Source organism: Coffea arabica, chromosome 8c, assembly GCF_036785885.1.
Source record: "Coffea arabica cultivar ET-39 chromosome 8c, Coffea Arabica ET-39 HiFi, whole genome shotgun sequence".
In the NCBI taxonomy this organism is placed as follows: Eukaryota; Viridiplantae; Streptophyta; class Magnoliopsida; order Gentianales; family Rubiaceae; genus Coffea; species Coffea arabica.
Genome location: NC_092325.1, coordinates 34,973,442 through 34,997,960, shown reverse-complemented (window position 1 = coordinate 34,997,960; position 24,519 = coordinate 34,973,442). Strand labels below are relative to the sequence as shown.

General features: G+C 31.7%; 1 protein-coding gene across 2 annotated transcripts; it reads right to left on the bottom strand.

Moving 5' to 3' along the window:
* Positions 1-13,431: 13,431 nt before the first annotated feature.
* Positions 13,432-15,219, bottom strand: LOC113705211 (probable WRKY transcription factor 40). 2 transcript variants are annotated; one of them, XM_027226992.2, is made up of 5 exons: positions 15,027-15,219; positions 14,839-14,907; positions 14,392-14,712; positions 14,176-14,292; positions 13,432-14,001 (listed from the first exon to the last, which is right to left on the bottom strand). In XM_027226992.2, the coding sequence occupies exons 1-5, from the start codon at positions 15,102-15,104 to the stop codon at positions 13,636-13,638; spliced, it is 951 nt and encodes a 316-aa protein (XP_027082793.1). In that variant the 5' UTR covers positions 15,105-15,219; the 3' UTR covers positions 13,432-13,635. The 2 variants fall into 2 exon arrangements, with proteins under 2 accessions (XP_027082793.1, XP_027082794.1); XM_027226993.2 differs by having other exon boundaries at positions 14,392-14,706; positions 15,027-15,203.
* Positions 15,220-24,519: the final 9,300 nt, after the last annotated feature.

The following is a 24,519-nucleotide window of genomic DNA, read 5'->3' as shown; positions in this document are numbered from 1 at the left end:
GCCTAGTTGAAGGGCTATTGTGTTAAGATTACTTATGTGTGAATTTGGGCTGAGTTGAGGAAAATAATGAAGTTATAAATGGCTGGAAAATAGTTAAATACAAAGGACGTAAGGAAAATAATAAAAATAATCATAATTATACATCATGTCGGGTACGGGGAACTATAATTCGTGACTAGATTTTTCCTTTTATAGAGGAAATACGAGCATGCTAAGACTAGAGAGCTAAACTCATCCATATCCTATATTTGAGGGGTTTTTCCTACTCTAATCAAACAAATGTACTAACATAGATCTAATGCTTATATGCAAGTCTAATGTTATGTTTTACACATAGGATTATATAAAGGGAAATACGGGATAAGGGATATTTATAAGGGAGATATAGGGTAAGAGATGTATATTCAAGGGAAATGTCATGCAAAAATGATAAAAATCCTAAAAATAGAAAAAGATGCATATATGTAGGTCACTGTTTTAGCTTCGAAACGCCATAAAATTTACCTCAATCCTATAAGCATAGATTCAGTTGTGACCAAAATGCTGGAAGATGTCAAACCTGTTACTTAACTATTTGTCTTTAAAACTAGTTTCCAACTTTGATTTTGATGGTTGCATTACTAGAATTGCCTAGTATTTGGATGACATTGAGTCTAGTTGAAGGGCTATTGCATTAAGATTGCTTATGTGTGAATTTGGGCTGATTTGAGGAAAATAATGAAGTCATAAATGACTGAAAAATAGTTAAATACAAACGGCGTGCCGCCTAAATTTTCACTCGAGGATTAAGTGTGTGTACTCGCGACTTGGGCAAAGATTTGACGTCGAATTGAACTGGGATTGTTTATGGTATTTGAGTTTTCTTTCGTAGAAATATATAAGCTAAAATTTGGTTGAAACTCGTACCATTGGAAAAATGAAAGTAGCGACCATTCGGAATATGTTTTCCTCGTCTTTTAGCCACTTTACGAACTTAAACGTTTTAACCGCTTCCGAAACTAAAAGTGTGAACATGAGTTTTCTAGGGTGTGATAAGCCAAATGAATACTACTTAAATGAGTTTCATTTATTTGATTTTCTTGAAGTGAAACTCATATGATTCGAACTCTAGAGAGTTTTATATTCTTAAATGATATTTTATCGCAGATTTAGATTCCAACCAAGGAGTTGGATCTGAACGTGATTTTGAAAAGCACTAGAGCTTTGGTAAGTGCTTCCAAATACATGATTGAACTTGATACTTGATTTAAATTCTTTACCAACGTGATCGGATAAGATTTGCTTGGTTTGGTCGGGTAAGTGTGTACTTTATCGCATTTGACCTAACTCAACTAAACACTTGATATCTCATTCATGTTTGTACAAGTGACTTAATTTGCATTGACCTGTACTTATATTTGTACTTGTGCTTTACTTGTAAGTGTTGAGCGGCAGTATGTACCACATTCAATCCGAGTGGGAGGTATTTCTCATTCCCATCTCCGTACTTTTCTCTTGACGAAATCGATTGGTCATCGACTATAGTGACTACTTGGGAATCCAAATCCCACTGGCTAGTTAATCGAGTCGAGTCGGTAAGGGCTTGGTCGATTAGATAACGAACTATGAGTCTATTGTTTTGTTGAGTGGAGTGATACCTCCTCGACTAATCGGTATGCTCTAGTATTACCATCAGTGTTTAGTTGTGTTCGGACCTGGTAAGGGGTTTGAATGGTGGACGGATTGGTATTAAGCGAAGCACTACTGGATTGGTTACTTTACTTGAAAGTTGACGGAGTGTCAACTAATACTGGATCAGGCTCTGGTGAAGCAATAGCAATTTGGCTCCTGAGATCCATCTGTAACCTTATACTTTGATTGTTATTCGTAGTGTTATTGTTTCTTTTAGAAAAAGAATTTTATACTCGCTCATTTTTTAGATTTGCTACTTGAAGTGTTATTGCTCACTTTTATGAATTTGTTATGCTCGCAACTTTGCTACTTTGATACGTGCACTTTTAAATAATGGTCAACTTGTTATTTGGAACCTCACTGAGTTTTAGCTCACCCTATTCCATTAAATTTGTTTTTCTTACAGGGGATACGAGCGAGGGTGTCAGACTGGTACAGGCTAGCATAGTCTAGTTTTTGAAAAATTTTGCGATTGTACTCGCGCTAGTGCTCGGTTAGGGTTGAATGTATCTGAGATTCATATCTTTTGTTATAATTGGGATTGTACGAATGTTTGGAATAGAAATGAATGTAAATGTACGTTCCAAGTTTGGGAACTGTTATTTCCTTTACTCTTGAGATTGTAACTTATTTTATTTGAAATGAGTGAGTGAGTCTTGACGAGAGTTGGGCAGGAGTCCGCTAAACCCTGAGGTACCCCCTAAGAGGAGGTGGGGTCGTCACAGTTTTAATAATTTTTTATGTCTTAAATAGTTTCTCCATCTTTTTTTTAGGATAAGAAGAACATTTATCCAGAACCTTCTACTTATAATCCATTCTATCTTATCACCCAATTCAATCCAATCCAACCCTCTTCTACTTTATTTTGTTTGCTTTATTGTTTCTAGTAGTTATGTACTTACAAATAAGTTTAGAGCTGTTGTAGTTATTATTATCAATCTTTTGACAATTGTTGATTTTATTAACTCAAAGTTAAGATTCTTATTAAATCTTGCTTTTTCGAGGATTGGTCATGCATCGCCCTTGAGTTATATCTTTCTTGGAACAATTCATGAAACTTTCCTAAATCTACGCTTCCGTTCGACTAGTATTGGATAAGAGTTAAATTGCAGAGGAAAAAGTTTAAAAGAAGTAAGGAAAATGGAGCTGATTGTCTTCTAGGTGTTAGTACACGTCAATAAGGAAAATAGGATGGCCATGTCGGGAACTTGGATGAAATTTAAAAGGGATGGAAGATAAGGGCCTATGATCAAGTAATCCAATATTGTAGAGCCAATATGGCGAGGACTAAAATGAGTTAGACCCATTTTAGCATCGCCTAATGCCCAAAAATTCTTATTTGATTTCTTTTCTTGTTAATCTACAATACACTAGTTTTAATTTTTTTTTTTACAATTTTTGTATTTTTTTTTGCTCCAAGAGATATATTAGAACATTTAATCTCCTTAAAGATTCATTGGTACATATATACATCTTCTCGTATTTCATTAGTTCATTATAGAACTAACAAATTTATGTGTTTATATTAATATCGATTCATGTACCTTTCGCCTTATATCACTTATAAAGAGAGGACTTACAAAGTCTCATATGTAACTTTGGAACTTTTGGAAATATAAGTGAATGTCAAAAATATTATTCATATTTCCTTGTCTCTATTTCATTTCTTATTATCTACTTTATTTAATTTATATTATTAGTTTTACAATACGTTATCTGTATGAGTCTACCTTTGAACAATCATGGAGTGCGTGACTCTACGTTTGAGCAATCAAATATAGGTCTTAAATGATTGTAGGGTTTAAGTTTCTACTTTTGAACTATTATTGAGGTAAGATTTCTACCTCCAATTTTATTTCACTTTCTTATGACTATTTCTTATGACTAACTCTTAAGTAATCGTGAAGTACAAACATCTTGTTTAGAGCAATCATTTAGTATAAGTCTATACTCCTAGGTAATTTTGGAGATAACATTTGCTCTTTTGAATTAAATTTATTTCTTTAACATGTATCTTATAAAAGTTTAGCTTAATCTACAAATTGATTGAACACCTTGAAGATGAAATTTTTGTTTATTAATTTGGTTATACCCAAAAGGTATTAAAGCAATTTTTAATGGTGAGACATCGTTCATTCACTTGATCCTATCAATTATCCTTGTAGATTGCAAGAGGAAATGGTGAGATTCTTGATCTTGAAATACCATATCTTAATGCAATAGTGCATCTTAATAATTGTACAATACCAAATCTATTATTTTCTATAAATTTATTAACAAGAATTAGTTCTTCTCCTAAACAACGATATTGGAAAGTAATAATTTGATAGATTTATTTATCAAGACTAGGCATTGGTAATTGCAACATTTAATAAATTGGTGAAAAAATTAGAATAAGTCAGCTCAAAAATCTCAAATGATGTTTGCAATAAGGGGAGCTGTATGCAATCTTGGTGCATAAAAAATAGTATATTGCTTTACCTTCACTCGAGTTTTTTTCCCTATTGAATTTTTTGCTAGTAAGGTTTAAATGAGATATATCCTTTGTGTAATGGATATCCAAGGAGATGTGTTATACAATTAATGAATTGATAATTGTGAAGGATGCCCATTCATCCTCCCAAAAGATTAGAACAATGATCTCTCTTCAAGACTCATGGCATATTCATGTATCTTCTAATAGTTAATCTCGTTCATTATGAAACTACTAAATTTATGCATTTATTTTATTGTCAATACATCTACCTTTGACCTTATATCACTTATAAATTGAGGGCTCACAAATATCATTTGTAACTTTGAGACTTTTGGAAATAAATTGAATGTTGGAAATATTATCACTATTTCCATACAATTGTAAAACTAATAAAATAAATTACTATAATAGGAATTGAAATATTAGAGAAAGACATAGAAGGAATAGAGAATAATTTTTCTTATTATCTCAACTAATCAAAAGTTATCACAAGAGGTGTCAAGGTACCTCTGTATATAGGTACTACAAAATCAAAAATGTATAAATCCTAATGCATTTAGTACTACAAGAACATGATTAGCCCTATGAAATGAAACAGTTCATCCAATATATGAATAGCTCTATGGATTGAATCGGTTCATCCAATGTAATTTCTTTACTTAATGTACCAATGAATCATGAATTAATTCTTTTGAGAATACAAATGGACATCCATCTCTTTGTTGCATAACACTCCCCCTTGAATGTCCATTATACAAAGAATATGCCTCGTTAAAATCTTACTAGGAAAAAATCCAGTGGGACAAAAATCCTAATGAAGGAAAAAGAGTACATTATTCTTGTGTATTAATTTTTTCCCCCTGATTCAAACATCATTTGAGATCTTTTAGCCGACACATTACAATATTCTTCACCAATTTTTCAAATGTTGCAGTTTGCAATGCCTTGGTAAATAAATCTGTCAAATTATTATCTGATCGGATTTGCTGTACATCAATTTCACTATTCTTTTGCAAATCATGAGTAAAGAAGAATTTTGATGAAATATATTTCGTTTTATCTCCTTTAATATATCCTCTTTTCAATTGAGCTACACAAGTTGCATTATTTTCATATAATATAGTTGGAGAATTTTTTTTCTCAGAGAATAACCCACAACTCTTCCGGATGTAATGGGTCATTGATCTTAACCAAACACATTTTCGACTAGTCTCATGAATTGCTATTATTTCAGCATAATTTGATGAGATGGCGGATAATGATTGCTTTGTATATCGCTAAGAAACAGCTGTACCGCCACATATAAATAGGTAATCAGTCTGAGATCTTACTTTATGTGAATCAGATAAATACCCAGTATCAGCATAACTAAGCAATTCGGGCTTTGATTTATTTGAATAAAATAAACCACTATCAATTGTTTCTTGAAAATAGCAAAAAACATGTTTAATACCATTCCAATGTCGTTTTGTAGGTGGGGAACTAAATATTGCTAATAAATTCACTGTAAATGATATATCAGATTTTGTACAATTAGTAAAATATATTAGTACACTAATTATACTGAGATATGGTACTTGAGAACCAAGTATCTTTTCATCTTCCTCTCGCGATCTAAATGACCCATGAATTAATACTTGGTACTGATTGCCTATTCTTGATGAAAACACATGGACATATTGAGTCATTGGTATAATTTTCTTTAGTTAAACTTTCACTGAAACGGTTATTTCACATACGTCCAGATTGCTTGAATCCATATAAAGACCTTTGTAATTTAATAAAATAAATATTTTTAGAATTTGATTTACATGCTTAAGACATGTTGAATCTTTCAGAAATTTTCATATAAATATCATTTTTTAGATTTTCATATAAATATGCAGCGACAACGTCCATTAGAAGCATATTTAGTTTTTTATGCACCGCAAAATTTACAAAATATCTAAATATGATAACATCCACTACAAGTGAATACATTTCATCATAATTAAATCCAGGTCTTTGTGAAATCCTTGAGTTACAAGTCTTGCTTTATATCTCACAATTTTATTTTTTTCATAAATATGCATTTATATTCTATTGGATTTACACCTTCAGGTGTTTGGACTATAGGTCCAAAAAATTTTCTTTTAGCCAGTGAGTCCAATTCAGATTGGATAACATCTTTTCACTTTGGCCAATCATTTCTACGCTGACATTCATCAACCGATCTAGACTCATGATTCTCGTCCTCTATCATAATATCAAGTGCTACATTATATGCAAAAATACTATCAACAATTATTTCTCTTCGGTTCCAACTTCATCTTGTGGTGACAAAATTTATTAAATTTTCTATAATTTCATTTTCTTTAAGAGTTGGCTCTTTAGGAGTTGGATCTTTAGAAACGGCCTCTTCAGGAGGTTAAATTTTGTTACTAATTATTGATTCATCTAATCCTCTTTTCTTTCAAGAATTTTTATTTTTGAAACCAAGAGGTCTCCCACGCTTCAGGCTTGCTTTGAATTCATTAGCACTTGTAATTTGTCTTTCAGGGATATTTATTTTAATCGGAGCATTTTCAGCAGGAATATGAGATTTAGTAACTCTTTTGGAGTCATTAAATGCATTCGGTAATTAATTTACAATTTTTTTGTAAATATATAATTTTTTGAACTTCTAGTTCACATTCTTTGGTATGAGAATCAAGGAAATTCAATGATATTTTCTAAGTGATTTCCTTTTTCGATTGATCTTTACCTTTCCCTAATATCGAAAAATGTGATTCATCAAAATGACAATCTGCAAATCTTGCAGTAAATAAATCATCTATTATTGGCTCAATATACTTAATTATTGAAGGTAATTCATACTCGACATATATTTTCAATCTTCGTTGAGAGCCCAATTTACGACGTTGGGGGGGTAGTGCAATTGAAACATAAACCGCACAACTGAATATTCGTAAATGAGAAATATTAGACTCATAACTAAAAGCTAATTGTAGGGGAGAATAAATATGATAACTTGTCAGCCTAATTCTCACAAGTGTAGTTGCATGTAATATAGCATGTCCCCAAGCAAATAAAAGAAGTTTAGATCTCATCAATAATGGCGAGCAATTAATTATAGCCGTTTAATAAATGATTCGGCTAGACCATTTTGTGTGTAAACATAAGTTACAAGATGTTCAATAGTTATTCCAATGGACATGCAATAATCGTCAAAAGTTGTGACAAATATTCACCAGCATTATCTAAACGAATTTTCTTTATTAGATAATCTGGAAATTGTACTCGCAACTTAATTATTTGAGCAAACAATCTTGCAAATGCCAGGTTATGAGTAGATAATAAATATACATGTGACCATCTAATTGATGCATCAATTAGCACCATGAAATATCGAAATGGTCTACATGGTGGATCTGCAGGTCCACATATATCACCAAAAATTCGTTCTAGAAATGTGAGGGATTCAATTCCAACTTTAACTGGTGATGATCTAATAATTAATTTTCCTTGGGAGCAAGCAACATAGGAGAATTTATTTACTTTTAATACCTTTTGATTTTTCAATGAGTGGCCATGTGAATTCTCGATTATTTGCATCGTCATTATAGACCCAAGATATCCAAGATGATCATGCCAAACCATAAAATCATTGGAATAAGTAGACTTTTGGTCTACTAGATGATGGCGATGAATTTCAACTATACTAATTTGTGCATAATATAAGTCAGAAAAAAGTGAAGACAATTTTTGTGATACACATTTCTGCCTAGAAATGATTCTTGTGATTCATAAAAATTTACCATTTGTCTCATTAATTGTCTATATATGATATCCATTTTCGCGGATATCTTTAAAAGTCAATAATTTTTTTCGAGACTTGGAAGAGAATAATGTATTATTTACGATAATTTTAGTCCCTTTAGAAAGAAATAGAGTGGTTCTTTCGAAACTTTCAATCAATTTTGCACTATCACTAATGATATTAACATTTGTTTCTCTCATTTTAAATAAGAAAAATGCTTTTTATTTTTCAATATAGTGTGCGTAGTAGCACTATCAATGAGACAAATTTCATCATCACCATTATTTAATCCCAAATATTTCGCATCCATTTTTTCTTCAGGAAAAAGTTTCAAACAAAAATAAATATTAATAAAAGATGTGAAAATAGATATTGAATGGAAAGAAAATTGCATAAAACATACAAAGTATCATAAAATATCTAAACAAGCATAGGATATTTGTTACATAATCATTTGACATCTTCAGGATGCTCAAAGAAATTAACTACATCGAAGTATGTCATATCAGCATCATCACCATCATCATTCTTTTGATATGTCATATCAGCTACATCAAGGTGCTCAAATAATCATTCTTTTGAAAAATGAAATTTGTTTAGACACTTTTGTCTTTCTTTTTGAATGATGCTTGATAGAGGTCAACAAGATGATCAGTCGTACAACAGGAACGGGACCAATGACCTTCCATGCCATACCGGTAGTATTTTTCTTCATATATTTTCTTTTATCTATTTTTTTATCATTGTTATTATCCCATTTCTGGGGAATATTTTGTTATTTGCCACGATTTTGATTTTCATGAGGTATAAATCTACCATGATCGCGTCCACAGTCATGGACTCACGGTTACGTCCATGGCCTTCTCCACGGCCACCTCTACGGCTACATCCACGATTTCGACCAGAATTTTGAAATTTAGTCGCATTCATTTTAGGGAATGGATTAGCACCAGTTGGCTGGAACTCATGATTTTTTAGCAATAATTTATTATTTTATTCAGCCAAAAAAGGAAATGTAATAAGTTCAGAATATTTCTTAAATCCCTTCTCTCGATATTGCTGTTGCAGGAACATGTTAGAGACATGAAATGTAGAAAATGTTTTCTCTAACATATCTTCATCAGTAGCTTTTTCACCACATAATGTTAATTAAGAAGTAATTTTGAACATGATTGAATTATATTTAAGGGTTAATTACATTTACCTTCCCTGAGGTTTGACCATATTACCAATCAATCCCTGTAATTTGTCCAAATAACGGTCTCACCTTTTGAATGATCAAACATTTAACAAAAACCCCCCTTAATGCCGAAAATGCCCTTTTTGAGGCCATATTGCATTAAAAAAAGAACATATTTTTATTTTTAACCTTCAAGTAATCCAAAATAATAGAAAAAAATTTTACTTATTATTTTATAAAAATTATATCTTTGCTTCCATAAATAGTTTTGAATCAATAATTATTTTAAATCTTAAAAATGAATATTAAAAACTAGATAAATTGAAAGAAAAATAAAAAAGAAGGAATTATTTTAAATCCTCAAGTATGGTTCGAATTTGTGGTTCAAGGCATGTTGCGGAGAGCACAAGGCATGTTTTCCTCAATTTGAACCATACTCCAGGAATTAAAATAATTTCTTCTTTTTTAATTTTTCTTTCAATTTATCTATTTTTTAATATTCATTTTTAAGATTTAAAATAATTATTGATTCAAAACTATTTATGGAAGCAAAGATATGGTTTTTATAAAATAATAAGCAAAAACTTTTTTCTATTTTTTTGGATTGCTTCAGGGTTAATAAAATAAAAATATATTTTTTTTAATGCAACATGGCCTCAATAAGGGCATTTTCGGCATTAAGGGGGTTTTTGTTAAATGTTTGATCATTCAAAGGGTGAGACCGTTATTTGGACAAATTACAGGGATTGATTGATAATATGGTCAAACCTCAGGGGAGGTAAATGTAATTAACCCTATATTTAATGATAGATTTAAAATCTTGTAGCCGTAAATGAAGTCAATCATACGGGCTTTCGAGAGAACGACCAACTTCAAGTGGTTGAATTTTTCTTTCAAATCTTTCCAAAGGACAAGAGGATCTTGATAGTAAGATATTCTATTTTTAATCTTTCATCTAAATGATGATGAAGAAAAATCATAACCTTAGCACGGTTTGGTTTGAGACTTCATTCTATTCCACAATAGTATTATTAAGACCCATTGTCTCAAGATGAATTTCAACATCCAATACCCATGATAAATAATTTTTTTCAAAAATATTAAGAGGCACGAATTCTTGTTTTGTAAGGTTGGCCATAAGAAATTAAAATAAATTTGTGGGTTAGAAATTTACCTCAGTAGGTAGATAGAAGTTGATCGAGAAAACACTGGCAGAATTTCGGTAGATTCTTGTGTTTCACTTTTGCTCAAGGTAAAGGCTCCGTTTTCACCTTTTGCTTAGAAGTAGAGACTCGTACCGATAACTTATTATAAAACTAATAAAATAAACTACTATAATAGAGATTAAAATATTAGAGAAAGAAATAGAAGGAATAGAGAATAATTTTTCTTATTATCTCAACTAATCAAAAGTCATCACAAGAGGTGCTAAGGTACCTCTGTATATAGGTACTACAAAATCAAAGGTACGTCAATCCTATTAAACATTCATTCATGCATTTAGTACTACAAGAACATGAATAGCCCTATGAAATGAAACGATTCATCCAATACATGAATAGTTCTATGGATTGAAACGGTTCATCCAATGTAACTCCTTTACTTAATGTACTAATGAATCATGAATTAATTCTCTTGAGAATACAAATGGACATCCATCTCTTTGTTTCATAACACATACATTTCTTAGTTTATATTATTAGTTTTACCACATATGCTTCTCTTTGTTCATCATGCAACAATTTTCCAAACAATTTTTTTTTAATTTCACGTATCCTTTTCCTTGTCTCATTGAACCCAAAACATTAACATATATATATATATATATATATATATATATATATATATATATATATATATATATATATATATTGATTTGATAAGTTGATGTAAAGAAAATCATGCAAAAAAAAAAAAGAAGAAAGGAGAACATGTCATTTGAATTTCAAAAATATAATAAGGGTTGTTTGGTGAACCAACATTCTATTTTTAAGTCCATAAATCATGAAGTGCGTTTTGGAAAGTCTTATCAAGGCTACGAGGATTCTGCACAATTTATAATATGTTACGTACCTTTAATATAGTAATAAATTAATGACATGTCCCCAAGACATAACTTAGACAGTGGAAACATTAACTATGTGAGCATGAGATTCATGGTTCGGCTTTCAAGTGCTTCCCGGTCCCCTTTCCTCTTATAAAGTTCGAGTTCTCCCATGAACCACAAAACATGATATGCTTTAGTCGAATCAGTCACATTTTTTTTCTTTGTTTTTTTGTAAAAAAATATATATATTTATTGCATGGACAACGTCATTTTGAAATAAATAAATCATGGAGATGTTTAAATGGACAAATAGGTTTAACTACTAATAAGTAAGCTTTTAGACCTCTCACTTACAAATGATATAAAAGACAAAGCAAATAGGTTGGGACACATGGAATTCCCAATTAATCCCAACTATTCCCATTTTATTGGCTATTATTGCTGCCATTTAGGCTCAATCCTATCTATCTTAAATCTATGAAGCCTAAATTACCTTTGGGCATGTGTATTCCATTTGGACTTGAGATCTATTCTCCCCTTTATATATTGGCTGTTAAACAAACTTGAACAATAAAAATTTCATCTTGTTTAGTGTAATTTAGTAAAAATTGTTTACAGAGCTGGCCTAGAAAATGGAATTGGACTATGAAAAACTCCAACCATGATTGTGTAATTTAGTAAAAATAGTCAATTTCACTCAGATGAAGTGCTGACAAAATATATGCTATACCGAGGATAGCTTTCTCCAATAACTCTATCAGCATGGCTTTTATTTTCTTTTCCAAAAAAGGGCAAATTTCTCATGCACCCCCTGTGATTAACTGCATTTTAACATACACTACTTGTGGTTTAAAAATGTCTACTTACACTCCTTGTACTTTGAATATAGGAAAAAAAACATATGGAAATGGACTTTGCAAAGGGAGATTTCACTATACGTGCTCTAAGAGTGTAACTATTTACTTGATTCTAATTATATGAGGTCTTAATAATATTTTTCTTTCATAAATGCCTCCAAATCAGTGTTTGCAATCTATAAAAAATTTCAAATCATCACTATTGGAGTGCAAATGTTTGATCCTTTTTATGATGTGTAAACATTCATTTGTAGGCATCTTTGAAAGAAAAACATTACTAAGGTCTAACATTATTTGGAACAAGTGACTAAGGTCTAGAGGTGTCAAAATGGGTGACTTGGGCGGGTTTGGGTTGGGTAAAATAGGTAATGGGTATAAGTAAGTCAACTCATTTATACCCATTTAATTAGATGGGTATAAATGGGTAAGTCAAAAAATGAATTGGGTAACCCAATTACCCATTTATAACTCATTTATTTTAACTTTTTGCAAACTCATTTAAATTCATTTTTGCAAACTAAGTTATCAATTTATACCACTCTTTGTACCCATCATTAGTTTTAAATATTTACTTATAATGTTCAATAAACTTAATTACCAATTTTTTTCATTTATAGTCTATGTCACAAAATTACCTATTATTTAATAATTGAAAAATACGAATATAAAAATTTGAATTAAGTACTATAAAAATTAATATAAAACTTAATCCAAAAATTTTGAACCCCTAACATTTTTTCATATATAAATTTAAAATTTCATTTTATAAAGATAAGAAAATAGGCTAAAATTTATCATAAATTGGTAATGCTAAAAAATGAGCAAGTTAACAAACTAAGAAAAAATAAAATAATAAGATAAAACCAACAAATAATAATAATAATAATAATGTTAACATCATGACAAAATGAAAAATTTGAAAAAAAAAAGGTAGGGGAAAAGAAGAGACTTGGGGGGAAGAGAATTTTAAATGAGTTAATTGGGTTTGATGGGTTACCCAATAATACCCATTTATTAAATGGGTATTATTGGGTAACCCATTTATACCCATATACAAAAATTTAAGATACCCATACCCATCTATTCATGGGCGGGTATGGGTAAATCTAGTTAAGTGAGTTGATTTGCCACCTCTACTAAGGTCTAACATTATTAGGAACAAGTAATCACTTCCATTAATGGATAGTATGTGGTTAAATTTCCACTAGTAGAGTCCATTTGCATCTGTTTTCCGCTTAAATCCAAAGTACAAGGGTGTAAGTGAACATTTTTTAACTACAAAGGGCGTATCTTAAAAACCAATTAACCACATGGGTGTATGTGCAATTTACCTCCAAAAAAATTTGTGCTTTCGTTTTGGTCATTATTTGTATAAAAAAAATTTTTGACTTGCACCACTAATGCGCTTTTCAATCATTTTTTTATTTTCTAGATTACTTTTTTATTTCACATACATCAAATTACAAAACGTGACGTAGTAATTATTTCAGAAGATTTCCTCCAAATATACATGCATACATACATACGTGTGCGTGTGTATGTGTGTTTATTTATGGTGCAGTCGCAAGGCTTTCTAAATTTCCTAAATAGCCGAAAACTTTAAACTCATTTCTTCTGATCAGAATCATGGCTCAAAAGTCTTCCTGAAATTGCTGTTGCAAGTGCTGTTGTAAAACTGGGATTCCTTGTCAATGAAGAAACTATTTGTTCAACCATTAACTGTTCAATACAGTTGCTTCCAATTTCCGAAACTGATCTCTGAAATTTAGCACACAACCCATGATTGGTGAAATCAACTGTCTCCTTTGGCCTCGAAGAAAACTCGAAGCATTTCAAGCCAGGTGAAAAAGCTGCAGAAGCAGCACCATGTGCTGATGAAACCAACGTTTCAGCATTCAAAGGGTGTTGATGGTTGTGCTCTCCTTCATATGTAGCTATCAAAATTGATGGATCTCCTACACTTCTTTGTACCTTTAAATCATACAAGAAAATAAACATTCAGAAATATCAATCCCCATTTCTCCACTAGGCCTTGGCTTCCTTCAATTCATCAAAAGTAAATTTGTATTGTATCTGTATCAATTGTATCTTACCTTTTCGCGCAGAAAATCAAGATAATGAAAGGAAGAGCAAAATAAAGCTCACCTTTTTCTTCACCTGGCAAGATGGAGCAAAAGAGCACTTGTAATAGGCTCTGGGAGATGGATTATCTTTGGTAACCTTTTGTCCATATTTTCGCCAATGATATCCATCCTTCACTACCTGTAACAAGAAGAAAATTGTTAAGTTATGCCAGTGTGCTACTACTAGAAATTAGAAATGAAGAGAATCAGATGAATTTCAGTATTAGTTGGAACTTACTAAGCTTGTATCAGATAGATCAACTCGCACATGAACCCTTGAAATATTTGTCCTGATTTCCCTTGGCCTTTTTGGTGATCCACCTTCTTCAAGCACGCTATCCTCGTGACCATCATTGGTATGGGTATTGAAAGAGTTTTCAGCTTCAAACATCCTCTTCCTTGATTTAGGCAGCTCATCTCCGGAGTACTTTTGCACCAAATCAATGAAATGGCTTTGCAAAATATGATAATTTTCGCTAAGGTCAATAAGCATTTCCTTCAACTTCTTGTTCTCTGATTTTATCTGGTTTAATTGGTCTATCAAAATATCTGGCTGCAACTAATGCCAAAATAAAAAGAGTTAATACTTAATTCTCTCAGAAGACTGTTATCCGCCATCTTTATAGAGATTGCAGATGTTTTTAGCTAAACAAATAAGATTGCAATATTATCAGCTAAGACTCACCTGTTCTTCCCCTGACGTTGACTTGCTTTCATCAAGAACAAGATCATGACCATCATCAAACTCTGGCTTCTGATCCAAAAGAGGAAGAAAGAAAACACCATAAGTCCCGTAAATTATAACTTAATTACTGGATTATAACGCTTGCTCTATTTCTCTGTCCCTTGAATCAAGGTTTTAGTGCTACACACCAGGGAGTCACTAGTATTTCTTGCAGGAGCCATGTTGAGGTCAAAAGCAAGACAATCTTCTTCCAATATGGTGTCCATTTTTTGAGAAAATGTTTGAATTGTGGAAAATATAACAAGAGCCAGATCAGATTTCGAGCTTGATTTTTGTTCTAAAAGAATGAAGATTTCTTAGTGAACAACACAAGCTGACACGTTTATAGAGAGCAAGTGTGGAGATAGAGCTGAAGAAGAGTCCAAGTCTCCGGTAGATTATTGAAAGGAAAGTCTCACGAAACTGTGTTGTCAGAATTGTCTCTGTCAAATCGTCCATAATTATCCATGTAAACGTAGACTTGATCAACAGTGTAAAAGCAAGAAGTCAAGAAAGTCTTTGCTTTGCCTTAATGTGTTTGTGGTTAGCAATTAAAACTTTTAAGCCAAACTTTAATGCAAAAAATAAACTTGTGTTCCATTTCATATAAGTTTGGTGTAAATTAATAATTTACATTCAACTTATATCAAATCATCCTTAATTTACAGTGAATGATAATAATTAACTTTCAACTGAACGACGCCTTATTTACATCAAAGCATCAAACTAGACCTGATTTATACAAAAATTTTATTAATTTATATTAGAGGTCAGCTTGTGCGAAATTGTATGAAACATAAATTGTGAAGCCCCAGATTCGAAGGCAACTACTATGCATGTCTTGATCACATAAACATATACAGATCTCACTTGTTAATTCGCATGCTAAATGGGATATGTCAATGCAAGTCCTTGGGGGTGGGCGAACGCATCATGGTATCAAAGGAGTAAAGTTTAGAAATGAAAAATTGATATGGCATTCCTTACTTGTTAAGGAACTTTTGCATCAGATGTCCCTATTTTTCATAGTGTTCACAATGTAATTGGAATGAAAAGTACACGTATTTTCATATTGCTGCATTTTGAAAAATTGAGAGGTTTCCTATAATTTCGATAAAACAGAGATGAAATTAGTCTTCAGGCACAAATTACCCTTATCTATCCTTATTAGTTTGTTTGGTAGCCTGCGAATGGACATTACATGATTCAAGACGAAAATTTAGTACTTACCCAAAAATTGAAAACCAAAATTCTATATCGAGTAGGGTCACATAAAATTTAGTCCTACTACTTGTGGGTAAGTTTGTAATATTCTTGAGTTGTAATTTTTTTTTTGTGAATAGTTTTTTGAGTTATAATTTGTTGTATTGCACCCAATATTATGGATTTTTTTTGTAATCATGCATATAAAAAGGAAAAAGAAAAAAAAAACCTATATGGTGACTGATAAATCAGGTCTACCTTCATAAATCTATCTAACTACATTGGCTGTGATTAAATCACTAAAAGGAAAAGAAACGTCATTGGAGAAATTTCTGATGGAAAGCGCACTATACAGAAACTTAATAAAGAATATCCACTGAAGGTGTAATTATGTGTAAAATTAGTAAGCACTAGAAAGATACAAGATAGTTGCCCTCTTTTATTCTTTTGGTTTTTTGGCAAAATTTCATTTTGTTTATCAGAACAAGGAGCTTTACAAAGGACAGTTTTCCTAATACATCAAATATCTTCTACATCAGCTACTCTGAACTAATTCTATACAAGTATAGTCAAAGAAAAACAAAACATTTGGCTTATTGATCTTAATCCGTTTTCCCAAAAAAAAAAAAAAATTTAGCTCATTAGGCCCTAAAACAAAGGAGGCCACAGAAAAGTTAGCAGATAGTCACAGGTAGAAGAATTTTCTGCTTTCTAGAGGGTTTAGACAAATTGGTCCAGTGGATGAAGAGCTAAGACAGGGACCTTTGCAAGAATTTCCACAACGTGTGTATGAAAACCCTTAAGTTAAATTTCCAAGTTATAGTCCTTGTCATACTCGCAAGTTTCTTTGGCTCAGATTCGAGACAAAATGGACCGCCTTTAACGTTTTTTTTTTTTTTGAAAATTCAAAGACTGTTCAGACGGGACACTTCGTTGTTTAGTTAATTAGCCAATTTTTATTTTTGTGAAATCAGTTCATGAATCACTTTGTTTTTTGTTGTTTATCATTATTTTTTTGAGTAGTAGAGGGATGGAATTTAAAAAACGGAAAGGGAGAAGGGGGATTTAAACAAAGGACCTCTAATTTGTGGGGCTCAATTCGTGAATCACTTAATTATTGAATTGTTATTGGGTAATAGACAAAGTTTTTTTTTTTTGCTAATTATTGAGCTGATTATACAAAGAAAAGTATAAATGAATTCTTGTTTTCACTTACTATAGATAATCATTCGTTAAATGCTAATATGTCAAGTGACATAAGCCTAGGCGCTTATAGTTATAAAACTCCAAAAAGCCAAGGAAAACAATTACATATATGGAAGAGAATTTCTAGAGAAAAAACAACTTGAAGGATCAAGGACTTTTTAGAACCCTGCCATGGTGCCAATTATTAAAAATAGAGAAGTCAAGATTATTGGAATTCTAAAACTGCTCATCTTATCCGACTCTTAAGAAACTGTAGTGTTACAACCTGCAAACTTCTTTTGAGGTTTCATTCTCTTTACGCAAATAAACCGCGTTTAAATAGAAAATTCTATCTTAACTTGTGTGAAAAGAGTAAAGGTATCTAGTTGTATGTCTAATCATCCATGTAATCATAATAAAAGTTAAAACGTGTCAATTCCCCTTCTTATCTTTTTAACCCCTTGATCATGAAACCAAACTTTCCAAACACGGTGGATTATGTGGAAAATTCTACGACTATGTAGAACAGGGTACATCAAAGAGGTTAAGTCGGCATGTCAAATTAGCTGTGAAGAACAAAAACGATGAGCCATCTTCATGAGTGGTAAATGTAATGATTGATTTAGGCCATTTTTGTCTTTTCATAGTTTCGAAGTACTCTATCTACTCTGGAAAGAGTCCTTTTAGATTCCATTAGAGTCTTGGTGGCGGGTCATAGGTGAGCAACGAACCCAGTTGCCAATAGTTAATTGTCAGCCACTGAATTATGCGACTCCATTGATCATCCTCTCTAAATTAGTTAAAGAAAGTAGAAAGAAAGTACTTTAGGATGATATTGAAAATTGTGAAGATCCTTAAGGTCTAGTCTTTCAACTTGAATAGTACAATATGGGACGAAAAGGAAGAGAAATTACTGATCCATTTAGTTGATTTGCTTTCAAGTCTGGAATACGAATTCAAGAAATATGTCAAGGTGTGGCTGCAACAAAATAAGAAAGAAATTTTATTATAATTACGTGGACTTTGGGAGGATTGCCAAACTTGTAAAGGAGTTTAGCTTCACATAGGAAAAAAGAAGAAGAAGAAGAAGCTGTTAGAACTATAACATCCAATTTTTAGGTGGTTGAGACTAGAGAGACTTTAGAGTTGCAGGTTCGATTGCACCTTGCTATACTCAAAACTAAGTCAGACAAAAGAATAAATTTCAACCATTAATCCATTCAAGTACAAATTAAAACTTCAAAAATATTTAGAAGATAGTCCCACATCGGATGATTGTGTTTATTTGATTAGACTATGGCACATGAACAATTGATATACTAAATTTGTTCTGCTGCAGCTACGTTTGTTCATTCTAAGTTTTAAAGAATTGACCCAAAAAAGAAAGAAAAAAAACAACTGAATAATCAATTGATTTTTCTAGTTTGGTGGTTAAAATTTGCAAAAGATTATCTTAACAAGTACTACCAAGAAGGGGAAAAGGGTCCGACCAGGATTTTAAGGGGTTACGGATCAGTATGAGACACTTTTCCAGAGCTCAATACTTTATTTACTTCTCATTTCTTTCTTTATTTACTTCATTCTTTCATCTTAACACTTCATCTAGCAAAACAGACGATATTTATGTCCTATTCTTAGCACATACTAAAACATTTGTGTAAAAGAAATGTATTTTTATATCTTATGAAAAATATTAGACCCATTTGAATTGCATTTTTTGTGAATTCTTATACGAAAATAGCATTGTAACATTTTCTTGAGATGTATATGAGATAAAAATTTAGTTAAAGAATATGTCAAATGAATATTACCCAGAAACCTACCGAGTATGGTGTCTAAATGACCTTTAGTCCTCAAAAAACAATAATATAACAACAAAAAATAAATAAATAAATGAATGGGTTGACCAACATGGACTACTCTTTCTACTAGTCTAGATATATGACCAGATAAGGTATAGGCTCTTAAGTCCACAGAACTCCCATGTATATTTAGTACAGAAGGTTCCTGGAATTCCCGGTTCGATGGTGCAAGCCTAACCATATACCTGTACATCAAGAAAAGAAGCAAAACTTTTCAAGAGTGTCTAGAGGATCAAGTGTCTTTTCCGTGTTTGTTTTTGGTGAATAATTACAGTTTCTTGGAACATCAAAAAATGAATAAAACGTATTTGGTATGTCATTAGCTTTTTTGTACCCAAAAGAATATGTTGTGAAACACTAGAACGGTACAATGGACTGATAAAAACATATTTGAGATACCAAATTCCAGTTTTCTGCATTAACTCATCACTTGAATTATAATTTAGTAGCATGTAGACTTTTTAAGATTTCTCACAAAATTGAGAGTCTAGGGTAGAACAGCAATTCTTGGTGCTGAGCACATATTAGCCAAAAATATAAAATCAATACGTGGATATAGTAAGTCTCTCTTGGGTTGCTTTAATCATAGTTTTACACCTTCCATCCCACTCATATTATAGTGACTGGGGAAGAAGTGAACTCTAGAGTATTACAAATTAATCAAATTATGTCAATAATTTACATTTTAGGCAAAATCCTGTAAAAATACGTCTAAAACTATTTAAACTGAAAGTTAGAGTTAGGCTTGTTTAACCGAAATTGATATTATACAAAGATGCAAAAGGTATTTGAAAAAAAAAAGTTTAGATAGAAATTTTATGTTCATCGTAATCCAAATAGGCTGAAATTTCTTGCAGACGACTTTTCAAAGCCGTGATGATGAAGAAACACGTTAAATCAAAAAGGACAAAATAACAAGAAAGTTTTGTTGAATTAAATTCTCTTAGTCCCACAAGTCAAGGACAATGCAGTTGGCTGTTATGTTAAGTCACTAATAATATCTACATCCAATGCAAGTTAGAGAAATGCACAATAGAAAACAAGAAGAGGAGAAAAATGGACCCAAAAAAAAGCAAAAAGGACCAATCAGAATTGAGATATGTAGAGAACATGATGTTGGTATATTAGATTGTGCCAAATTTCGTTTTTTTTTTTTTGTATAAAGATTTACAATTATAAGTTTATGGTGTAAAACCTTTCCATGATGTGTTAAACTTTTATTTATTAGGAACAATTATCTTTCATAACTGTTTTAGCCTTTAATCCATTTGGATGATGGTTAGGCCGAAAATCCATGTGGTGGATCCAACTTTGAATATTTTCCAAGTCTTGTCTTCTTCTTGATGCATTTATACCATGTGGGCACATTTGATATAAGTTTTAATTTTTCCTCCCGGATAACGATGCTCGAAATACAACTTATAAAATTGACAAGACCAAAGAAAATTTAGGCCAGTAATTTCCCAATAAACTAGTCCTCTAGCTAGATTAAGAACTTTTAGGCCAACAATTTCTCAGGCCACCAACGTTTTGGCTAGATCAAGAAATTTTAGGACAGCAATTCCTTAATTGGAATAGTTGGGTACTTGTAAGAGGTAATCTTGTTCTGTGGTGACAAGGGGGATGGGGGGCGGAGGAGAGGGGGGCTAAAGGTTCTAAAGACTTTAGAATTTTGAGTAAAGGAAAAAGTATTTTTTTTTTTTAGAAGTTCAGATTGTTCCTTATTCTATTAGAAGTAAAAATATATATATATTAAGTGAGTCTCTATCTTTTCTCTTGGATTACTTTAGAGAAATAGATTGCTTCTAATTTATAGAATTCAAAATTTATGGAGTCCTTCAATTTCAACAGTGTGAAACTAATATACTAGTAGTAGAAATTAAGTGTGAGGCTTTAAGATTTGTGCATTAGAAGGCTAACAACTGGAAAATGCTGAAATTTGAAAATCTTTCATTGACTAAATCGGGGAAACAAATAACCATATATATATTTAAAATGAACAAATATCTTTAAGGTCTATAAAGTTGAAAAAATATGACTTGTCTATAAAGTTAAAAATTAATCTGACTAGTTGTCCTTATTATTTGATGAATTAACTAATTAATCCTTCACATTTTATTTAATTCATCAAATTTGCAATCCAAAATTCCCTTAAACAACTTTAACTTTTATATTCAATTCATTGATTACATAACAAGTTGCTGATGTTTAAAACACAAGCATGGGAACTAGTTATAATATTGTAGTTATTTGGTGAGGCATCCATGTACGTATGTACGCACGCAGCCATAATAACGAATGTCAATCACATTACAACATTTTCCACTTTCGCCTAGAATGCAAAATTTTCCATCACCAATGATTACGTATATGGAATGACATCATAATCACATCAACATGATAAAATACTGATAGGGGGAAACACCACGAGAGAATTCACCGACCTCAATATATAAGTTAGAAACTCAACTCTGACCCAAAAGTTTAATCCATTAGCTCTTGGACCTTTACTTACATATTAACTGTTCTACATCTTGGGTCTTGGGTCTTAGGTCTTGGGTCTTTCTCCACCTCTCGAGCCAATGTAGGATATGATCCTTTACTCATGAATCTAACAAATCTCCCCCTTCATGAGTAACCCCCATATTAAACCCAAATTTACAAGCCCTTTCTCGAGCCCATATTAATACTCAACGCAAATCCACTTTATCACCTAAGGTTACCTCTTCTCCCAAACATGGACCCACTCTTCTTTAATATCCAAACTATATTTTGGACCCCTGCCAACCCTTGACTTCTTGGTCTAACATCAACCGAACCCTCTGCCAAACCCATGGCACACCTGGTCCAACACTAACCAAACTCCTTGGCACTTCAGTCCACCATCAAGAAGAGAATTTTCACATGTCCAATTTCGAGAAGAATCCACTTATCCATGAGTAGCCCAATCTCATAACCTGAACCTTTGATACCAATTTGATAGGGGGAAACACCTCGAGAGAATTCACCAAAGAGCCTAATATATAAGTTAGAAACCCAACTCTGACCCAAAAACTTAAATCATTAGGTCTTAGGCATTTACTTATATATTAACCGCTCTTTTTCCATCTTTTGGACCAATGTGGGACATGACTCTTTACTCATGAACCTAACAAATACCAAAAAAAAAAAAAAAAACATTTGTCTTAATTTTTTTTTTCTAGTAGGGGAGAGATGAATTTTAAGAAGCAGAGAGAGGGTAAAGGGATTAAAATTAAGGACCTTTAATTCATGGAATTTCGACCTAGACTCGTTCTTATTTGTCTTTTCTTAATCTCAAATTTTTTGTTTTTGCCAAGATCTTTCAGGTTGGGTTGTTAGGAATGCAAAAGAACAATTTTTTCGTCACGAATGTCCATTTCAATTACGTCATTTCATTAGTGATGATCTTTGAATTATGTTACGATATAGTACTTTAATATGATAGAAAGCTAGTAAAGAAAACCTCTGAGGTCTATTTGTTCCACTTGAGTTTGAATAAAGAATAGGAAGAAAAGAAGGAGAAATTTACTGACTAATTTGAGTTGTTTTTTAAAGTCTTGAAGTGGAATTCAAGAATTAGTTTTGAATTCTGGCTGCTATGGAAAATCGTGTCCAGTTGGTACACCAAAATCCCCACAAAGAAGTTCAAAACACAAGGGATAAGATGTGGACTTAAGAACTTAATGATGACTTGTTAAAACTGATTAGGTGGTCAAGGTTCCGTGTGATTTTTGTTTTGTTTGAGATGACAATTTTATATATTTGAAGATCATGATCTTCTTTTTTTTTTAATCTTTTTATATTTTTATTTTTACTGTGAAAAAAAAAAACTCTCTTCAAGTCATCTCTATGATTTTCTTTGTCATCAAATGCATGTTCCTGACACTAGGTGCAAAGGAATCTAAATCAAATAAGCTACTCATGAACTTGCTTGCTCAAAACTTTGAACTTAACCTTAGACTCGTACTGACTAAGTTTGAACCGATTTTTGAGCCTCTCAAATAGATAAAGCAAATCAAACTTCAATGTATAGGTACAGCAATTAGAAGGTTAGTCGAGTTTAATCAAACCTCTCACATATGGTTAAGATTTAACACTATATAATTGTGAAATATCTATCATGATCCTTATTTAAAATTATATAAAATAATAATTTATGCAGTTCAAGCTCGAATAAATTATAAATAACTATTGAATCGAGTTTCAACTCAAGTTTTAAAATAACATCTCACCGTGTTTAACTCAAGCTCAATTTCAAATATTTCAAGCAGTGAAAAATCTTTAATCTAATCTAATCAAATCAAATCAAATCCAAACAGGCAGGAATATCTTGCAGGATCAAATAGCTTTCCATATCTTGTCGTGAAGTACAAGCACGTGTAACTACCACAGACTAATAACAGTGTGCTTAGACGGTCTCGCATGAAGTCAGTAATCAAGTCTGCATCAATTAGTCAATACGGAGATGGGTTATTTTTAACGGGTGCTCTGAGGCATTTGTTAACACACCTATTATATATATACACATATTAATAATTATTTTATTTTTTATAATTATATATTTTTCTTATTTAATCTTACCTATTCTTTCTTACATTTATTTATTTTTTCTAATTAATCTTATATTTTTAAAAATGTAACACCTGAAATATATTTTAATGAGATCTCTATGGGCACCCGTAAAATAAACCGTACAAAGAAAAACAATTTCGACAGTGAATTATATGTCAAAATTTATTTATTTGTATCATCAATGCATTTTTCAATCACATTTTTATTTCACATACATCATATTTAAAAAATATTATAATATTTTTTCGAGAACTTATCCCAAATAATCTATTATCCGAACATATTCAAAAACTTTAGTGACTTAGACGAATGTGAAAAATGAGATCTTCTGCAAACGTAACGTTGATGAGGTATATTCATCTCACATAAGCTTAAAAATAAAAATAAAAAAAAAAAACCATCATCAATTCCATTTCATGATTTTTTTTCCTCTTTTCTATGAAGGTCAAGGAACACATGCATGGTGCCCTTCAACTTACATTTGTCTACGTCTTGCCTGCCTCTCATGAATGTTTAATTTCAATTTTCTTCTTGTAATTATGTTAGTGACAGAGACTTCAAAGAATGCAATTTGTCTCCGACTTTTCCAATTTGAATCTGCAACGTGTTCTCTTCCCTAGATAATGATGATACATAGCATTCCAAAATGGAATATGACATGAAGTAATAAGTAGTAGTTCACATGCAAGTTGCGCAATGATAAGGCTTGACTTGAGAACTATTGTGCTTGCAATTTCAACACACTATCTCATATCAAGGCATTATTGGTACGGCATTATTAGCAAAAGATGTAAACTAG